Source organism: Aquarana catesbeiana, linkage group LG04 (assembly GCF_042186555.1).
Source record: "Aquarana catesbeiana isolate 2022-GZ linkage group LG04, ASM4218655v1, whole genome shotgun sequence".
Classification (NCBI taxonomy): domain Eukaryota; kingdom Metazoa; phylum Chordata; class Amphibia; order Anura; family Ranidae; genus Aquarana; species Aquarana catesbeiana.
The window spans coordinates 373,280,181-373,301,326 of record NC_133327.1 but is presented as its reverse complement, the minus strand read 5'-3'; the positions used below and the strand labels follow the sequence as shown (position 1 = coordinate 373,301,326).

General features: G+C 45.2%; 1 protein-coding gene across 1 annotated transcript in view; it reads left to right on the top strand.

Annotated features, from left to right (window-relative positions):
• TRAF3IP2 (TRAF3 interacting protein 2) overlaps positions 1 to 21,146 on the top strand; it is a 109,567-nt gene that overhangs the window by 13,677 nt on the left and 74,744 nt on the right. Inside the window, exons 2-4 of the mRNA XM_073627095.1 lie at positions 6,647 to 6,902; positions 12,900 to 12,987; positions 14,127 to 14,284. Of these exons, the coding sequence (XP_073483196.1) occupies positions 6,653 to 6,902; positions 12,900 to 12,987; positions 14,127 to 14,284 (496 nt within the window). The 5' untranslated portion in view covers positions 6,647 to 6,652. The remainder of the gene's footprint in view (positions 1 to 6,646; positions 6,903 to 12,899; positions 12,988 to 14,126; positions 14,285 to 21,146) is intronic.

The following is a 21,146-nucleotide window of genomic DNA, read 5'->3' as shown; positions in this document are numbered from 1 at the left end:
CAATTAGCGCCCCTAGTTTGGTATCACACCCAACAACTCTTTTTACCCTGGATGTTCCTGGAATCTATGCCTTATTGCCTGAGACCTATTAGTCATTTAATGTGTTTACCTGCCAAGGAATGACCCCCCCTCCACACTATGTTATAATTTTCATTGAATCTATGGGATAGGCTGTGTGCATCTTATCGCCTCAAATTCTCATATAGTCCTCTGGCCCTCTTGTTCCATAATCCCCTGTTTACCCCAAACCTCACACCTTCTGCGTTCTGGTGGATTAATAAGGGGCTCCTACAGATTGAACATGTGTGTAATGGGGGATAGGTTTTATCTCTGCAATTTATTTGTGAACATTACCAAATGCCATATGTGGAACTCTTTCGTTATACTCAGATAACACACTTTGTTAACCCCTTAATGGGGAAATTTGATATGTCTGGATTCACTGCTTTTGAATCTTTGTGCAGATCTGTTGATAAACACACATCATATTTCAGAGCTTTAGGTCAGCCATAGATGGCTCAAATGTTCGTCAGGAAACAGCTGAGATTCAAACCGTGTGTGGGCAGGCTGAATGTACCAAGTTGATCAGTCAATCAACTTGGGTACAACCAGCCTGCTGGATTCACTTGCGATTATCACTAGTGGCTGCTATAGCTGCTAGCAATAATTACTGTCTTCTCCAGGCGGGATGGCTTCCCCCGCCCGCCCCCCTGCCAAAATCAGACAATTGCTCAGCAGGAGGGATTCCTTGTCAGCGCTGCTTGTACTGATGGGGGAATCATGCAAATTTATTTTCTGGTTGCAGGAAAGATAAATAGTTGTGATATTAATATGGAACTGGATTTAGCTGAATGGAACGCAATAGTGGGCTGGGCTTCCAAATCTTATATCAACACCTCCATCATAGAGGCAAACTATAAGGTACTGCTTAGATGGTACATGGTGCCGGTGAGACTAGCCTCTTATGTTGCGGGAGCTTCCTCTCTTTGCTTTAGAGGCTGTGGCCAGGAGGGCATGTTTAACCACTTCCCATCTGGCTTATAGCAGAATACTGGTCGGGTGGTGGTTCTGTTATCCTGACTGGGCATCATATGATGTCCAGCAGGAAAACATGCTGGCGTGTGCCCGGGGCGGGGGGGCGCTCAGCGTGGCGATCGCTGGTGCTGCATGTCACCAATCACAGCTGGTCACAACATGAACCAGGAAGTGCCAGTAAACAGCTTTCCTCGGTTCGGGCTGACAGGGAGAGCTGATCGGCGGCTCTCCCTATCGGAGGGGGGGTCTGTGCTAATAATCAGCACATTGATTATCAGCACAGCCCGTATGAGAGGTGCCCATCAAAGTGCCAATCAGTGCCCATTAAATGTGCCAATCAGTGCAAATCAGTGCCCTATCAGTAATGCCTGTCAGTGCCCTTCAGATGCCAATCAGTAATGCCTGTCAGTAGCTCCTCATCAGTGCTGCCTATCCAGTGCCATCTATTAGTGCCCATCAGTGCCGCCTATCAGTGCTACCTATTAGTGCCCATCAGTGCCACCTATCAGTGCCCACCAGTGCCGCCTATCAGTGCCCATCAGCGCTGCATATCCATGTAGCCTATCAGTGCCCATCAGTGCCGCCTATCAATACCCATCAATTCTATAGATCAGTGCCTCCTCATCAGTGCTCATCAGTGCCCCCAAAAACAAAGAAAAACTTTTTCTCAAAAATGTTGGTCTTTTTTAGTTTGTTTAGCAAAAAATAAAAACCACAGAGGTGATTCCCATTGGAAGATTTCCCCTCTATTGCTTTTCTATGGACAGCATAAAATTTGGGATTTTCTTTTACTTTCACTTTCAATGATACTGTTAAACATGACAAATATATATATATATATATATATATATATATATATATATATATATATATATATATATACATATATAATTATATTTTTCTTTTGGGGAGCCTATCATTAGACCTTTAAATTTTGAGTTTTGTATCAAGGCCACTAGGAATTATAGTCAGGGCAGGGAGGGATCTCCTTTTCTTGTACCCCACTGAAAGGTAAAAGGGGTACAAGAGGGCATTGTAGGGGTTCCTTTTAGCGGTTGGGCCAGAGTATAGGAGTTTGACCCAGGAGATAAACTTGTGAACAAATCCAAGTTTAATAGTGTTGCCAAAAGGTACTGCCATTCCATTGAATTAAGTGCCTTTTTCGTATCAAGGGATGTAATAACTTGGGTAAAAGTGTTAGAGTGAGCTAGAGAGAGAGCCTCAGTGCAGCTGACTGGGAAGGGGTCAGGTGAGGTGGCTCTACACCCTTAAGGAAAGTGTCCAGGTCTGTAGAGGTGTAGGTGGCCGTGGATGTACTGTACAGTATATATTTGTTGATTCAATTGGCACAGCATGCAGGTTAGTTTGGGTGGTGGGTTACCCCTAGACTCAAACATTCTCAGGATTGCTTTACAAGGAAAATTGCTCTTTGGACAACTATGCCAAAGTTCCTAATTTGCTCAAATATACTCTGGGATTTGTGTAGCAGATTTTTTTTATGTAGGGTGATAAACAGGGGTTTAATCCTTTTAAAAAGCAGCTTACAAATTAACTTGCCCAATACTGGCAAGTTAAGATGCCTTGATCTTAAAGTCAAAAGATCATCAGTCCATATCTACTTAAAACATCTTGGGAGGCCCATCATTAGTATGCTACTTTATCATCCCATGCTAAAGCAGGGAGCATTCTTTTTCCACAGGATGGTCCCCTTCCATCTTCCTAACATTTAACTAGATCCTACTTCATGCTACTGTATACAAAATATAATATGTTAAATTGGTAATTATATGGCTATACCTACCCACATGAAAAAATCGTTTATGTATTTAATATTATACAGTAAAACCTTGGTTTGAGAGTAACTTGGTTTGAGAGCGTTTTGCAAGACAAGCAAATGTTTTAATAAATTTTGCCTTGCTATACAAGCAATGTCTTGAGTAGTCATGAGTAGCGTCATGTCACAACTGGAGTATAAAAAAGAAGAGAGGAGCCTCAAAGTGTAGCAATATGGTTACATTTAATGAAGATACAACATTTAGCAACTTATTGCTACACTTAGAGGTGCCTCTCTTCTCTTTTATACCCTGTAAAAAAAATGCTTTGATATACAAGTGCTTTGGACCGAAGGTTTTACTGTATATCAATTCATCCCTTTGGGAAGAAACAAGCATACTTACCCAAATTGGATGTAGTATAATATACTAGGTGTCCATGAAAGGAATAGGGTCAATGATCTCAAAAAAATAGTGTGCCGGTACATGGGAGGACAACCATCAAGTTAAAGTATCAAGGCCAGGTAAACTATATCAACCAAAAAGAAGGAAAAAAATTAGCTAGCAAGCAAGAGGCCCTCTTGCTAGCTAATACCTTTCCTTCTTTTTGGTTGATATAGGTTACCTCGACTTGATACTTTAACCTGTTGGTTGCCCTCCCATGGGCCGGCAGGCTATTTTTAAAAGTCATTGACCCTTTTTTCTTTCATGGACACCTAGTATATTATACTACATCTATTTTGGGTAAGTATGCTCTTCTGTATGTATAGTAGGAAACTAAAAATAAAGGTGTGAGGTGGGAAGCTGGGGGGAGCACTGGGTGGGTGTGTGGTGTGTCCTCTCTAATGCAAAGAAGTTGGAGAAGGCGGCATCAGCAAGTACACCAGGTAGCTGAATTTACACAATGGCAGTAAGGTCATGGTTCTGCATACCTACTGGGAGACCCAGTATAACAAGGTTGTTTCTCTGATTCTTGTTCTTGGAGCACTCAACTATCTATTCAAGGATTTTTACTTTGGTTACGAATAATTCTTATGTCCGACTGAAGGTAGTTGATCTTGGCTGTGAGAGTGGACTGGCAAGATGAGACACTGAATGATGCTTTGCAGGTCTGGGTGAGCTCAATGTCACATTCCGGTGGGTCTGTTTGCTTCATTGCATAAAAGTGTGTCTTCTCCTGCCAGTATGTGGGTCAGTCAGGGGTTCTCGAATGGCTGCTGCTGAGGGAGTGCCTAGCTCTTGGCATACCCTCAGTTGTTCAGAGGGTTCAGGAATAGCCTTTTGGACTAAGGGTTTATTGCAGGGGGGGGGGGGCTAATTACAAGTAAACAAAAGAGCTTCCATGTTACACTGCTTTGGCAATCTTGAACATACCCTCTCACTAGTCATTTTTTTTTACCAAGCTACAGTTAAGGGCTTTAGCCACACCATTCTGTGGCCTCATATTCTACATTTAGGTTTGTTGAGGCTACTACTTTTGCCAGTCAATATAGGCTTCGTACCACCTGATGAATACACATTTGTCTTCCAAAACTATCTAAAAAAAAGCAAAGCAAAGAAAAAAATAATGCTTTTCCATAACACCAAATACATCTTTCAGACATCATTCCCCAAACCTGTAATTGACAGGATGCGTGTATTTTCCATATCACCCTCAAAGTAAAAACAAGACCCTCTCGACACTAAGTTGTTTTTTACATTGACATCGATCCCCCATGGCAGAACATGGTTTCCCATGCCCTTTTTTCTATACTATCTACAAATGACCAGAGTTTTCTTTCAAGATTCACCCACATATAAACTTCAATGCAAGGCACCCCAAGGTTTGAATCTGTCAAATATCTAACAGAATACTCTGAACTCCCGAACTTGGACAGATTCACTTATCACTAGTCCTATTAATGTTTAAGCAATTATATATCAATTAAATGTGTGCACTCATTTACTCTAAGTAGGTTACTGAAAATAGGAATAGTATATTAGCTGAGTAAATATGGTTGGTCCACAACATACTTAGAGAAAACTGAAGAGACCAACCCACCTTGATCCTGCTGAACTGAGAATGTGCCACTCAGTTGTATTCAACTCCAAAAGGTGTAACGTACACACAGATAACACCATAGCTTACCTGTTTCTGTTAGCATGCCAAGCCAACTCCAGCAGGAACGTGTGATTCATGTCTCAAGGATGTCCCAAGGATATTCAGATAGAACTTTATTTTTCTTTAATCCATAAAGGAAGGTCACAACAATAGGTCCACTATTAAAATAAAAACAATTGCAGCCTCTCTGATATGTTTGAAAAAGCAAAAGGTGCACATGGGCAGGGCACCATTAAACCAGATTACAGTGTTAAAGTGAAACATAACTGTACCTGAGCCCCACAAACTGAAATGCTATATACCGGTAATTCATTTCTAATATTCAAAGCAAACTTACCCATCTATCCATGCCTCCATGCTTTATTTTATTGAGAAATCTCTTTAAAAGCTATCTCCTAGCATTTCCAGACATGACAATCTAGAGGAGCCTTTTTTCAACCAGGGTGTCCAGGCACCCTGGGGTGCCTTGAGGTTTTTTCAGGGGTGCCTTGGCAAAGTGCCCTAAAAATTGCCCCAAACTTGTATACAAGTCAGCAGATGGATGAAGCCTGCCTTTTAGTTACCTAAAGCCACAGGTTTTCATTGTGCGCCATTAAGACCTTCTAGCTGCCAGCATCCTAACAACCAATGACCCTCCCCTGCCCCTCTCTGTCAGTGCTGGGGTCACATTAGCTGAGTGATGGAGAAAAACTTAGGGAGAAGAGAAACATTGAAATACTAGTCAGTACAAATGTGCAAAAGTGTATTGGATTTGAGAGAATAAATCACCTCCATGGTGATGGTGTCGATGTATTATGTAAAACTATTATTTAGAATGTGGTGCCTCGAAACTGTCCATAATTTTAGAGGGTGCCTTGAGATTGTCTATAATTTTAAAGGGTGCCTTAATTAAAAAAAAGGTTGAGAAACACTGATCTAAGGACAGATGATTCATGTAGCATTTACTTCCTGGAATCCATCTGCCTATAGCTCAGCTGTGCAGGCAGGAGGGTGTGCTTAGCTGAGAAAGCTCCTCCTCCCCACCTTGAGATGAAAGAAAAAACTGTCCCTGAAGACATAATTTTGGCCCAGGTCAGCAACCAGAAAGCAACTGAAGAAATGTAAAAAAAAGTTTAAAGGAGAAGTATAGCCAAAGCTCGTTTGGCTGTACTTCTATGGATCACAGGAGTGCAATTCGTTTTGCACTGCTGTGACCCGTTTCCACTCTCTGCTGACGTCACCAATGTCAGTCCAGGCACTGCGTCATCCCAACCACGGAATCTGGACCCACCAGGTGCCTGGACTGACACCCGGCTCAGCCCCTCAGCGAGCTGATGAAAGCCTGAGATGGCCACTTCGCCCCCTCCACAGCCCAGCGCTCCAATGTGCGAGGAGGGAGAAGAGCAGAGAGCTGTGACTGACAGCAGCACTCTGCTCGGGGAGCTCTGAAAACTGAAAATCGATCGCTCGGTCTCAGTGCAGAGGCGCTGGGGGACAGATGCAGCATTGGACCCATGCTGCATCCACCTAAGTAAGTATGAATGTGCAAAAAAAATATTCCTTTACTTCTCTTTTAAAACAAATAAATATAATATAGATTCCTATCTAGTTACTAATGCAAGCAGCATAAGGATTAAAAAATATTTAATGTTGGCTGAGAGAGTATAGATCTGCTTTAAGACCACAATACATTTCAACCTGGCCCTGGGTCTTGGTTATGCAGTACTTAACACTAATGTCTTCTTATTATTTTGCACAGAGAGTTATGATGAACAGGAGTATACCAGAGGAGGATGATGAGTCTATGCATCACAATATGGGGCCACGACACTCCAGACACAATTCCGAGCTTAGCTTCAGAGGGGCGGAAGGAGGGTCAAGTCCATCTCCCAGTGATATTCCCCAGCCCCAGCTTCCATACCTTAAAAGAGATGCAGAAATATTGGACAGGGAATCCATAGATGGACCTCGAACGCTTAGGTCATTTCTCACTCCTGAAGAGCAAATTCCTCAAGGTAAGTCTTAATGTTGTGGTGAGGAAAACTAAAGTATATTCCCCCTCCAATGCCTTCTATATTTCATTCACCATGGTCAACCAAAGACAGCTAATATTAATGGAACTGATTTATGCTTCTAGTATTTTGCTTCATAGCGATTTAAAACAGAATTATGAATTAGGCTGTTTTACTTACATTACGTTACATCAAAAACCTTTATCAAGGTTTTGCTACCAAAACTGATCCAGTACAAGCTTAAGCTAGAGGATCTACAGTTGTGACCTAGAGGTTTTCCTCTCCTTCTCATGTGACTTCCTTCTGTATAAGGATCTCTAGAAGCAAGTGAAATTCGCCAGAGCACTGAGAGAGCTACCGTCCTCTGTGACAGTTTGCTCACTTCTTAGGGCCTCAGACAGTAAAAGTGGCAGCAATGCCTTCTGGGAAGCTTATTGCTACAGACTGCTACTTCTTTTTGTACTTAATTAAATCTACTTACCCAGGTGTTTATGAAGGAGGATGTAAACAGAGGTTTTAAGTGAAGGATGTGTAGAGTTTATAGAAGAAGCCGTGAAGTTTTTTAGTGGTTAACATGCATTGAGCAGGTGACAGGTCTTCTTTATGGAGACATCGGGGGTCTATTAGACCCCTAATGTCTAATCTGCCCTTCACTGCATCAAATCAAATACAAATCATGCTTGGCCCTTAGCTGATATTCCAGCTACAATAGACAGGGAATGACAACTCTGAACCCAGTAGTGACATAATACACATTATTTCCGTGTTCATTGGTCCCGGGGGGGGGGGTCATGGAATAGATGTTCCCAAATATCCTTCTGCTCTCCAAGTTTAAGTTGATTACCGTGGTCCTGGCCTCTTCAGAGGAACAGGAGAGCCCAAGAACCAACATGTGCAAGAAGAGAAGTGGGAGGAAGGGGGGTCCAAGTTCAGAGCCCTGTTAAAGTAATCTACAACAAGCTCATGGTTGCAGCAAGGTAATGTTCAGCCACCATGCTGCCCCTTTTTTTCCCCCTTATCTTCCATCATTATCATGCAGTTTTTGAATGAATACAAGACTTCCACTCACTTATAGTGGAGAGCTTTGTAATCTACAGGGAGATTCTAAGTGGATTCAAGGTGGATGGGGGAATCCCTCCTGCTATAGCCGGCAGTTCTAATAATGCAGAAATTTTCCAACAGGCTGTTTGTACAGAAGTTGATCAGTAGATTGACTTCTGTACAACCAGTCTGCCCATACACGCATCCTGGGGTGCCTTAAGGTTTCCTCGGGGATGCCTTGGCAAAATGCCTAGAAATTGCCCAAAAATTGTATAAAAACCAGCATGTGGATAAAGCTTGCCTTTTAATTACACAAAGCCACAGGTTTTCATTGTCCACCATTACAACCTTCTAGCTGCCAGCATCCTAACGACTAATGGCGTCATCAGCTGATAAGGAGTATGTCAGTCGCCTGCATAGCATACTTGTTTGATCCTCCCCTGCCCCTCTCCATCAGTGTTGGGGTCACATTAGCTGAGTGATGGAGAAAAACTGAGAGAGAAGAGAAACATTGGAATAGTCAGTATCAGTTTGCAAAAGCGTATTTGCTTTGGAAGAATAAATCACCTCTACCATTGGGCGTCCTATGTGTGTGGATGTTGCTGCATTATGTAAAAACTTTTAGAATTGTTTTTACATTTTAGAATTGGGTGCCTCGAGACTTTCCATAATTTTTAAAGGGTGCCTCAAGATTTTTAAAGGGTGTCTTGACTGAAAAAGGGTTGAGAAACACTGCTCCAGAGCAACCCTGGAGCACTAGCCCAGCAACTCTAACAGCACACAGTATCACTTTTTTATTATTACAGCAACCAGGCACAGTAGCACAGCACGCTCCTGGGCTTACAGTAGCACTTTTGGGTCAAAAACCAACACTCTCCATGAATCCCTGCCACTCTCCAAGTCCAAGTTTGGGTCCAGTGGCAGCTGGTGGTATATTTTTTTGGGAGGGGGGCAATCCAGCTTCCCCTGGGCGGCAGGCGGTGACTACATCCTGCCTCTCCTCGGCTTCACGGCGGCGTCGATTTGCCTGCATCTCCTCCCTCCTCCTCCTCGGTGGTTTCCTGAGCCGACATTGGCTGGGAGGAGAATCAGGAAGACAATAGCAAATATTAATTCGCTATTGTCACAGAACTGGATGGGCTCTGGGCGCAGTGTTTTATGCCCCGAGCCCACCCTTTTTTTAAGCCAATTAGAGCCTCCGGCTCTAATCACGTGTGTAGCACTGACCCCCTAAGAAGCTGCTGATAATTGATTGGGCCTGCACTCTGCCTATCAACCCCCAAAAAAATGGCTCGACCCCCTTGGCACAACTGTATAGCAATGTTAGTGTAAGACCCAATGGTAAAGAGAAACACAGTAATAACACACTGTACTGTATATTTACCGTCACCTTGGTCTTCGTCACTCCACCAGCTGATTGCAATAGATAGAGTCTCACACAAATGGTAAATTAACCACATAAACAGTTTACTGAAAGAAATTTGCGTAACACATTGGACACAGGGGTCATTCCAATATAAAGGATGAAAGTAATAACAATCAAGGTGTATGTGAAAACCAAAACTCAATGGTCACTTGAGAAGCATATGCAAGACAGGCAAGGAGTGGGACTTATGCTTAATATGATAAAGCCCTGATATTGAGCACCTTCCCACTCCAACCTCAGAGCACACACCAAACCTGCAGAAAATTATTAAACACAATGCAGCACTGAAACAATACATTTGTCCATATAATGTACTCAAGGGCTCCCCGTAGATTGCAGTACACTGTTCAGCTCTGTGAACCTGAAGTTGTGATGCTGTATAGGAAATGACAAAGTCTCTTTTCTTCTTCCTCTTCAGCTAGCTTAATTAGATTATACTGCAGTGTAAGTAAATCCAGGTAAGGAAATCAGTAGGTAGTAAATTAATAATAGAACTGATGTGCTGGTAACTGAAAGTTTGCACAGAGAACAAACTGGTAGAGCTTCTTCTTTAATAAAGGTTGCAACTCAATATTACTTTGCAGTGCAGGGAAAACAACCCTGAAGTTGTACTGTACACAGTCTATGTCTGAATGAACTACTCCTGTGGTACTACAGATCCCAGCAACAGTCTGGAACTAGTTTAGCAACAGTACACTGTATTTATCTGGACAAGTGCCCGCTCACCAACACAGCTCCAGATGCTTGCAAGGCTCTTCTCTTACGTGTCTCAGTCTGTTCCGAGCTGGCACTGTCACACCGCGCTGCTCCTTCTGATGGCTGATGTAACTGTAGTGAAGGAAACCTTTCGAAATCTTGGATCCTCCAGTCCATCTGCACGCTGGTCCCGCAGACTGTGCTCTGGAGCTCCTCAGAGGCCAAACGATTCCGCTCCGCACCTTTTCCGCCACAGACAGACTTCCCTGCAAGCAGGCTTTGAATGGCGTCCCAAGAGGCCGGAAACATGCCATGCCTGTCCCTTACCCAGCAGGCTGTTCGGGGACTTGGCCTTGTGGGTAGGTGAATTGAGCATTGTGGGTAAGAAGTTCACAGACTGAGTTTTAGCACATGAGTCACTTCCTCCTTCACTACATCTCCCACAATGCTTTATATCATGAAACCAAACAAAAGTCTTAATAACATTAAGTAGAATGGACGCTAGAGGGAGCCAAACTCTTATTTAAAGAACATCACATATTTACATAGTAACTTAGGTGGCAAAAACCCCTGCACTACACACTTGCTTCTAAAAAAAAAAAAAAAAAAAAACCCCTTTGGAACCATGTGTCCAGCGCCCTGCATGTAAATTAGGGGCCAGGCGCATTGATTAGGGGGGCGCCGCCCCTGGTGGGGTCCCAGTCCTTTTGCTAGGAACAGGTCCAGTCCCTGACTGCAGCGGTAGCTAATAAATGACACAAAAATGATAAAAAAGAAGAAAAAAGAACTAATAGGCTCAACCTAAGCAGATTAGATTCAAAAGGCAAGTTGCTGAAGATCACAGCGACTGCTAATAGTTAGCTCCTTGCACACACCTCAGATTAAATAATGTAGTACTGCAGGTGAGTTCCTCTGAATTGATTGGGCATATAGAAAAAAGGCAGGAATTGAAGCACCAATTCCAAGAAAGCAATTCTTCAAGGAGGAACAGGCAATTTAGCAAAAAATATAAAGTTTTATTATGCAAATCACTTAAACACTGATCAAACAAAATTCATCAAGGAAATACCACCAACAATTCATTAAAATAGACAACGTTGTCTACACATGCTAATGGCCACCACACATTCCTCCATACATTCCCCCATTAAATGACTGATAGAAGTAATGGTCACTGCTGGATCATCTAAAAGGAAATGTATTTGTCCTTCAGAAATCACGAACTAAGTGAAAAAGAGGGGTTCAGAGGGGGGGGGGGGGTCATACGGTTATTGATACCTTTTTCTCCACTGAATTATAAACCGTCAGAGATCAACAACTGCAATATAGTGGTTTATTGCACTGGCCATTCATGATTAGTCATTGAACACAGAGCTCACTGTAATGCCCTGTACACACAGTCGGACTTTTCAGCTACAAAAGTCCAACAGCCTGTCCGACAGACTTTCGGCAGACTTTCAATGGACTTTTGGCGGACTTTCAACGGACTTTCTAACGACCGGACTTGCCTACACACGATCACACCAAAGTCCGACGGATTTGTACGTGATGACGTACACCGGACTAAAATAAGGAAGTTGATAGCCAGTAGCCAAAAGCTGCCCAAGCGTCGGTTTTTGTCCGTCGAACTAGCATACAAACGAGCGGATTTCTGGGTCTGGCGGAGTTACAACGTAAAGATTTGAAGCATGTTCCAAATCTAAAGTCCGTCAGATTTGCGACTGGAAAAGTCCGCTGAAGGCCGGTGAAGCCCACACACGATCGGATTGTTCGCCGGATTTGGTCTGTCGGCGTCCGTCAGACCAGTCCGGTCGAAAAGTCCGACCGTGTGTACGTCCCATTAGTCTATGGACTAAATCAGTCAGGGTATGCTGGAAGGAAGATCCTATGTCTGAGCTATCATTGCACGGGACTTACTGAAGACTCACAAACATCGGTATTGGCAGGTTGGTGTGTGTGTAGATAGAAGGCGGTTAAATTGTGTATATAACCCTCCCGGACGGGAGGTGTAAAAGGTAGGATCTCACCGCTTTCCTGACAGTGAACACCACCACCGCACGGATGTGCGAGCAGCTTCTTTGTGTAAAGTCCTCTGTCAGCTCATCAGGGTAACTTCCTTAGCTATGCGGGATATCACCGTTCCATACATTGCCAAGTGGAATAAGGAAGTCTTTTTAAATTTGTAGCCCAGACAGCACGGCCGTCACAGAGATCCAGGGCTTTCTGTTGGCACTCGTGGAAATCACGGAGGTATCCCTTAGCGTCTGGGTGGACCAGCCTGTATGCTTTTAGGGAGCGTGATGGCGTCATGCTGACGCGTTTCACCCGTCACCCGGGTTTCCTCAGAGCAAGCTAATAAATGTCCTCCTTGGCTTACCTTTCTCCTTGTGCTCAGCAAAGCAGGAAAGGAAGCAATGAGCAGTGCAACCACCTGAATGAAATGTTCTGCCGGTTGGCTTGAAGGAGCTGCCAACTGGCGCTACAATTGTCTGATTGGGCAGTATTGCATACCAATGTGTTATGAGTCTCTCAGAGACCAAAAAAACATTCTACCTTATTTAACTAATTTATGAATGGGAACATATTTGCTGGTATTTTTAAAAAACAAAAGTGTGAATGGGTCCTAGAGGTACAGTGACAACTGAAAAATCCAGACTCTCCCAGTGAAATTGCAGTCTTTTTGATTGAATCTAATATATCAAAGTGAAAATGGGAAGAAATGTATCCATTTGTAACTAGCAGCTCTCCATGTTATAATCTATTGAACAGCTTTCTATTCTCACTGTTGTGTTTGGTAAAAACACAAATATGTCATTTTTTTCACATTACTATTTCAGATCCACGACTGCAACAGTATGGACCATGTATCCGCTTTCCCATGCAACACCCTCTTGTATGCCAACCACAGCTGCAACCAAACTGGTGGTATGTACGACATACAGTAGCTAGTAACCATTTGTACTGTTATTTGTACTGTTTATTATTTACAATTTAACAAATTATTACTCAACTGCTTACTCCCCCCACCCTCTCACTCAGGCAGCTTCTCCTTCTTCCCATCCAAGTCATGTGATATGTCACATGACAAGGGAAGAAAAAAAAAGGGGTAGTCTGCCCTCACTCCCCAGCAGCCCAGCGCTGAGACTGAGGTGTGTTCTCAGTCTCATTGGTGGTTATTTTTTGCCCACAGCAGGCTGATATTGGAGGGAGGAGAGGGTCTGACAGAAGTGGCACTGCAGTCATTCTTATCAATGAGGAGCAGGAGAAGCAGCCGAATCTACCAGTGCCCCCCCCCCCCCCCCCCCCACCTGTCACAGACTTTAGTGATTTTTACAGCATCATTGGCAACAAGAACTATAACTTGATTGGTCAGGCTGCAGATCAGCTTTAAAGTGGTTGTAAACTCTTACATATACCCAGTGAAATAACTGGCCTCAGGTGATGAAACAAATCCTCCCACATACGTTGTTCCTGTTTCTCTGCAGTCTTCTTTTCTCTACAGCCATTCAAAGTAAAGAATGTATACAGCTTTTCTAAGAGTTCAGAAAAAAAGGTGGCGGAGAACTGAAATTAAACTCTGCAGAGCTCAGTGAGAAGAGCTCTTAAAGCTTATTGGAGGGAAGTGACACACCCCTCATTCACACAGCTCACAGAAACAGAGCTGAGGATGTCAATCGGCTGGAGGTCCCTCCCTTGTCACCTTTTTTCTCTTGATGTCAGGAAAACTTGTCAGAGGTGACTCATGCTGATAGCAGAGGAACGAAACAACAGACAGAAATGAGACTTAGTGCTTTTAATTGAGACAAGCACACATTATAGAGAGATATGCTTTGCTCATATTTCATGTCTGAGGTTTACAACCACTTTAAGAATGTTTGTAAAGACATTTCTAAGTGCATCATTATGTACAAATCCGAATTTGCAGTGATATTGCTACCTGCTTTTCTGTCCCTACAAATGCTGCAGAAACGCCGCTTGCAGCAACTCCTGATTTACTTTACTAAATTTTATATATATTTGAATTAAACATTTTGATTTAGTGAATTTTTAACAATTTTTTTTAGTGGTCAAAATCAAGGATTTGCAACACCAACTCCATGCAACGTTCAGGGTATTGATAGGCGTGCCTATTGCCAAAGACCTCAAGTAGGCATGCCACCCTTTGGCCCCCCTCCAGAACTGGGAACAGGATTTAAAACAAGTAACTTACCATCAGATCAACGTAAGTGCTTTATTATTATACTTTCTGCTTTATTTAGTGTATGTGGCAAATATTTTTACCTAGTCCTATTTATAATGTAGCACTGTCCCCGTAGGGCTTGCTGAGTGTTAACTTTGTAGCACACTGGTGTTTAGGCAGGGTTGCTGAGTAAATTTAGTTTGCTAGGCATTAGTTGCCCTGGTTAATTGTTAGTAGATCCACTGATTCCTCTCTAGTTCTGGACTTGCTGCACCTTCTCTCTTCTGTTGCTAGGTGGCGTTATGCTGGTGACATTAGATCGACAAGGGCTTAGCAACAGGGCCGGTGCTACCACTAGGCAAACTAGGCAGCCGCCTAGGGTGCACTACTGCCTAGGGGCGCCCAGCTGCTGGTTTCCCTCTGCGTCTGCATGCTCTGCAGGCTGCAGCATGTAACTAACTCAGTCCGACCGGTAATGTAATCAGAGGTGCAGCGAAGCACTGGAGCCAGCGCTAGAAGAAGCAGAGCCGATGCTTCCTGTATGGCGGTGCCTTCTGTCACATGGGCAGGGCAAAGGGGGTGGAGTCAGGGGTGGGGCCAATGGGGGCGGCAAAATTAGGTTTTTGCCTAGGGTGTCAAAAATCCCTGTACCAGCCCTGCTTAGCAAGGTTAGGTTATGAATTGATGGGGTGTCTCAGCCAATTGGGGGAGGTTTCTTTAGTCCCTTGGCCTGCTGGGAGAGCCTATTTATTTGGGTGGAGTCAGGTGATCGGGGTTCTGTGCCACCTGGATGGCTGTCTGGGTAGATGTGTGTTATGCTGCCCCGGGCTGCTAGGCAGGAAGCCTGAAGCTTATTCCGGGGACATCTGGCTGCTAGGCTATCTGAGGGCCTATCCAGAAGCAGCGCAGGGTTGGGACTGCAGGATTGGAGTCCAACTGAGAGTAACGGTTCAGCCGGACGGGGAACCGGTTGAGGTCGGAGGTAGAGGGGAAGCTGTCGCCACTAAGGGACCATCCACCTTGTTACCGGAGACCATTGTGAGTAAGCTGGAGCCAGTACCAGAGCAGTCTTCTTACCAGCCGGGGACGGTGAAGAAGTGGGAAAACTTCAGCAAGTGCCAATCCAGGGACCCAGCTGGGCAGCAGAGCTGACGCTTGAGGAGCATCAGTGAGTGCCAAGCCAGGGACCTAGCGGGTCACCAGGGGTGAAGCTTGAGGAGTATCTGTGAGTGCCAAGCCAGGGACCCAGCTGGGAAATGGGGGTGACGCTTGAGGAAGATACTGTCAGGGCTGGGTCAAGCCCTTCCTTCTCTGAGCTGGTCGCTCAGCTGTAGGCTAATTACCAGCTCCTATCTCTCCACAGTTACTCAGCTGTTGCTGATATCCTGCTTGTCAGCCCTGCCTACTTAAGCCATCCAGTCCAGAAGAGCTCTGCCTTCGCCTTAGTCAACATCACAGAGACGCTCTCCTGCATTCCTGTTATAAGACTTGCTTGGCTGACATCCCTTCTGGCTCCAGATCCTGCTTGCTGTTTTACTGCGCTCATCTCCGGCTCCCTGACGTTTGGCTTGTCTGACTATCCGTTCCGGTTCCTGAACTCTGGCTATGTTTTGACTATGTTTGTTCTATTTACTTTTATTATTAAACAAGTGTGATTTAACTGCACTTCTGTCTCGGTCTAATTTCATGGTTTCTGACAGTAGGCGAAGGCCATGAATTCAGAAGATACAGTCAATCCACTTGTTGGTAATATTTTTTCCAGATTGGATGAGCAAGATCACCGCATGGATCAGTTTGCCATGGCATTACAAACGCTCCTAAGTCGCACGGCTCACCTGGAATTTCCCACTGTGGCTTCTCCGGTACAACCTGAGTTGCAGGCCATCCCTGCTGCTGTGCCAGTCTCTGTGCAGGCACCCGCCTCGAGAATTACCTCTATAAGAGGTATGTCTGGTTTTGCTCTGCTTCCCCAGCGATTTGGGGGTGATCCAGCCCAATGCAGAGGGATTCTCAACCAGGTTGAGATATACATTAAGATGCTGCCCCAGGCATTTCTCACGGACAGAAGCAAAGTAGGTTTCGTGACATCTTCGCTTTCAGAAAGAGCCTTGGCCTGGGCAAACCCTCTATGGGAGATGCAAAAACCTGTCATCTTGATCTACCCTTAGCTTGTGGCTTTGTTTAAAAGGGTATTTGACGTTCCCGTACGCTCTACTTCTGCTGCCAAGTGCCTCATGTCCATCGTACAGATTGCGAGAACTGTTGCCGACTATGCCATTCAATTCCGCACTCTTGCAGCAGAGGTTGCTTTGATCAATGAGGCCCTCATGGCTGCTTTTTCTCATGGTCTCTCAGATGCCATCAAGGATGAGATAGCAGCCCGAGATATACCCACTGAGCTGGAGAAGTTGATCACGTTTGCCATGCTCATTGACTCCAAACTCAGAGAAAGACTCTCTTTTAGGGGGTGCTTGCAGCATGGTTGCCTCCTAGCTTTGCAGCCCCACCCGTGCCTCCCTCACCTCCCATGCCTCCTGGTACTGAGTCGGTCAGTGAAGATGAACCCATGCACTTGAGATTCACGTGTCTCTCTGCGGATAAGAGAACCTTTAGGAGGAGGGAGAGATTTTGCCTTTATTGTGGCCAGGCAGGTCACTTTTTGAAGTCTTGTCCTACCCGTCCAGGGAACACCCGAACCTTGAGGTCCTGTCACGGACAGACCTTAGCTGGGTCGCCCGTCGAGATACAGGCTCTAATCGTCTCTGGGGCTGCAGGCCTGTTCATTGATGCTGCCTTTGTATCGAAGCACTCGATTCCGCTGCAGCTGCATGACACTCCACTTGCCATAGAGGCTCTTGATGGGAGACCTCTATAGCCTGCCCATGTGACTCATGAGACGGTTCCGTTGTCCATGGCCATAGGGGCTCTTCACCATGAGATAATCCAATTCCAAGTTATTTCCTCACCTAAGTTTCCACTGGTTATTGGTTATTCTTGGTTACAGAGGCACAACCCCTCTTTTAAATAGCTCCATGCTGAGGTTCTCTCCTGGTCGCCACAATGCAGTAAGACATGCTTCCAGAAGGTAGCCAAGGTCCTGTGCACCTCTTCACTCTCCTCCCTGCCAGAGGAGTACTGCGATTTTAGCAACGTCTTTGACAAAGGTCAAGCCGGTAGTTTGCCTCCACACCAGCTGTATGATTGCGCAATTGACCTTCAACCTGGTGCCATACCCTCTCGTGGCCGGGTTTACCCTTGGTTTTGGAGGATAAGGCCATAGAGGAGTATGTTGCAGACGCACTTTCTCGAGGTTTCATCCGCAAATCCTCATCCCCTGATGGTGCTGGTTTGTTCTTCGTGAAGAAGAAGAGTGGTGAACTGAGACATTGCATTGATTATAGGGGTCTCAATCGTTTCACGATTAAGAATGCCAATCTGATTGCGGCAATTACGGAGTTATTTGACCGCCTCAAGGGAGCAACGTTTTTCACAAAGCATTATTTGAGAGGGGCATAGAATCTTGTGAGGATTAAGGAGAGCGACGAGTGGAAAACTGTGTTTAATACCAGAAAAGGTCATTATGAGTACCTCATAATGCCTCTTGACCTTTGTAACGCCCCGGTAGTTTTCCAAGAATTCATTAACGATGTCCTCCGAGATTTGTTGCAGTTATGTGTGGTGGTTTATCTCGATGATATCCTCATATTTTCCAAGTCCCTGGAGAGCCACCACACAGATGTCTGTCGTGTGCTTCAGAAACTAAGAGAGAACAATATCTATTGTAAATTGGAGAAATGCGAGTTCCATCGTGAACAGGTTAAATTATTGGGTTATGTCATTTCCCTTGCTGGTTTTTCAAAGGACCCAGAGGAACTTTCAGCAGTCCTACCGTGGCCCCGACCCATGGGTTTACATCCTCTGCAGCGTTTCCTGGGCTTTGCCAACCATTATCGGAAGTTTATTCTTAACTTTCCATCTCTGGTCAAGCCCCTGACTAATATGACCAGAAAGGACGGTAACCTACAGAGTTGGTCTCCGGAGTCCGTAAAGGCCTTTGAGAGTCTCAAGGTTTCCTTTGTTTCTGCTCCTGTGTTGGCACATCCTGATCCTACGTTACCTTTTATCCTTGAGGTTGATGCTTCTGAGACTGGAGTTGGCGCCCTTCTGTCTCAACGTCCTACCTCTGAGAGTGATTTGCATCCTTTTGGCTACTTTTCCAAGAAATTGTCACCTGCGGAGTGCAATTACAAGATTGGTGACAGAGAGCTGTTGGCGATCATTTTAGCCCTGAAAGAATGGAGACATCTCCTTGAAGGTACGACTCTGCCAGTTCTCATTCTTACTGACCATAAGAATCTCACATTCTTGTCTGAGGCTAAACGCCTCTCTCCTAGAAGGGCACGATGGGCTCTTTTCTTAGTTTCAATTCCATTGTCTAATTCTTACCAGTACTAAGAATGTAAGGCCTGGTGCCTTGTCACGACAATTTTCCTCCACCTCCAAGTTGGAGTCGGTTCCGGTTCCTGTGAACCCTCCTGATCGTATTCTGGCTACGATTTGCACCAGTCTCACTTTTCCTTTGGGTGGCAAATTTCTTGCTGCTCAGGTCCATGCTCCTCCTGAGAAACCTTGTGACCGCTGCTTTGTCTCCATTCTGCCGTGCTCCAGCCTTACCATTCTCCCAAGGCTGCTGGCCACCCTGCGAAGAATCAACTCTTTTGGGCCATTTCCCAACAATTCTGGTGTCCTAATCTACGTGCTGATGTAACTGCCATTGTAGCAGCTTGTTCTGTGTGTGCTCAGAGTAAGACTCCACGACACCTTCCAGTGGGCCTCCTATAACCCATACCCAATGGAGAGAGGCCCTGGACCCACCTGTCTATGGATTTCATTGTGGAGTTACCCAACTCCCAGGGCAACACAGTTATCCTTATGGTGGTTGACTGGTTCTCAAAGATGTGTCATTAAATTCCATGTAAGAAGTTGCCCACTTCTAAGGAACTGGCTTCCATTTTTGCTCGGGAGATCTTTCGCTTACATGGGCTACCCAAGGTGATTGTCTCGGACAGGGGTAGTCAGTTTGTGTCCCGGTTCTGGCAAGCCTTTTGTGCACAGTTGGGAATTCAGCTTGCTTTCTCCTCTGCGTATCACCCACAGTCTAATGGGGGCCGCAAAACGAGCCAATCAGTCCTTGGAGAAATTCCTACGTTGCTATATTTCTGACCATCATAACAACTGGTCTGACCTATTAACGTGGGCAGAGTTTGCTCACAACAGTGCCTTGAATTCTGCTTCCTGATTCCCCCATTTATGGCAAATTATGATTTCCAACCTTCCATGTTGCCTTACTCGTTTGCTCCGCAGAATACTCCTGTGTTAGAAGAGCATCTCTGTGGTCTTTGTTCCACTTGGGCACAAGTCCAGGAGGCTTTGCGACATGCTAATGATAGGTACATACTCCACGCTGACCGCAGACGCCTGCCTGCGCCTTCCTACCAGGTTGGGGACAGGGTCTGGCTGTCATCTCGCAACCTCCAACTTCGTGTTCCCTCATTGAAGTGAAGCACCTGGGTTTATTGGGCCTTTCCGTATTCTTCTCAGGATTAACCCAGTGGCTTATGCATTAGACCTTCCTTCTAATATGCATATTTCGAATGTATTTCATGTCTCCTTATTGAAACCTTAAAGGTGTCCTGGCCCTAACCCTCTCTCCTACAGTTCTTGTTCAAGAGACAATAAATCTCTTTGCATTCAAAAAGTGTCTGGCGCCCATCACTTCAGCTTGTGTTACACCCACCATGCCTTTTAACCCACTCTACCAAGAAGGATGTCAGCTTTCCCTGACTCTGGAGGTCACTATTAGGCCTCTAGAGGTCCAGGACCTCACTACAACTTCATAGGTCTCTCCCTGGTTACCTAGAGCTGGTTGCCAATGGTTCCCACTTAGGTGCAGAGGGTTTCCCACTTAGGTGCGGAGGGTTCCCGCTCAGTTGCTGAGGATTTCCCACTATGTTGCTAGGGGTTCCCGCTTGGTTGCTGAGAGCTTCCTCTTGTTTGCTAGGAGCTCCCACTTGTTCCACCCCTACTTCTGCTTGCTTGTTACTCAAAGTCCAGTCCAGGTTATTTGGGTTTTCGTATTTTATTTGGAACTTGGATGGGAGAAGGGATGAGTGGGATACTCCAACTGGAACTATTCACAATAGATTAGGACAACTCTCACTCAACCTCACCGAATTATCTGTGGAAGCAGACACGCTGCTTTAACCGTATAGCCACGCATATGGAAGGGTTAAGTCATCTTGCTCTCACTAGCAGCAAACTTGATGCACTAAATGATCTTCAGGACGCTCTCTAGCATCCCCTTTATTGACACTTGTCCACTGACTCTTCTAGCTGAAGGGGGCGGCCCTTACTCGACAGGTCCCAAAGACACAGCTCTGTACTCACAGTAGGCAGAATCAGATCCTTCCTGGTGTCTCCCTTCAAGTCAGCTCTGCAGGACCTCTGGGTTCAGCTTCTCTCTCTCTAGGCCCCTGGGCTGACCACCCACTGCCGCACAACCGCCTCCGTGGAGGAGAGGGCAGCTGCCCCTCTCCCTCCTGGGCTCTGTTCCCCAGATCAACTGAACTCTAAGTACAGTACATGTACTCTGGCCTTATATAAAGTATCCCACAATGCAATGCAGCACTTTCCTTCTGTCAATTGCTAGGACTGTAACAAAGCCTGTGCACTCACTTGTCAGGTCCCCTCCCACTGTCCAATATGCCTCCCTATTGGACCAGTGATGGACAGTCAGAACAAGCTGAGCTGCACCTGAGTACAATGAGCAAACCTAAAGAATAGATCCTGCTCCCTGGTAGGCGCAGAGTTTTAACTGACCATCTCCCTTGTAAGCAGAAAGTGC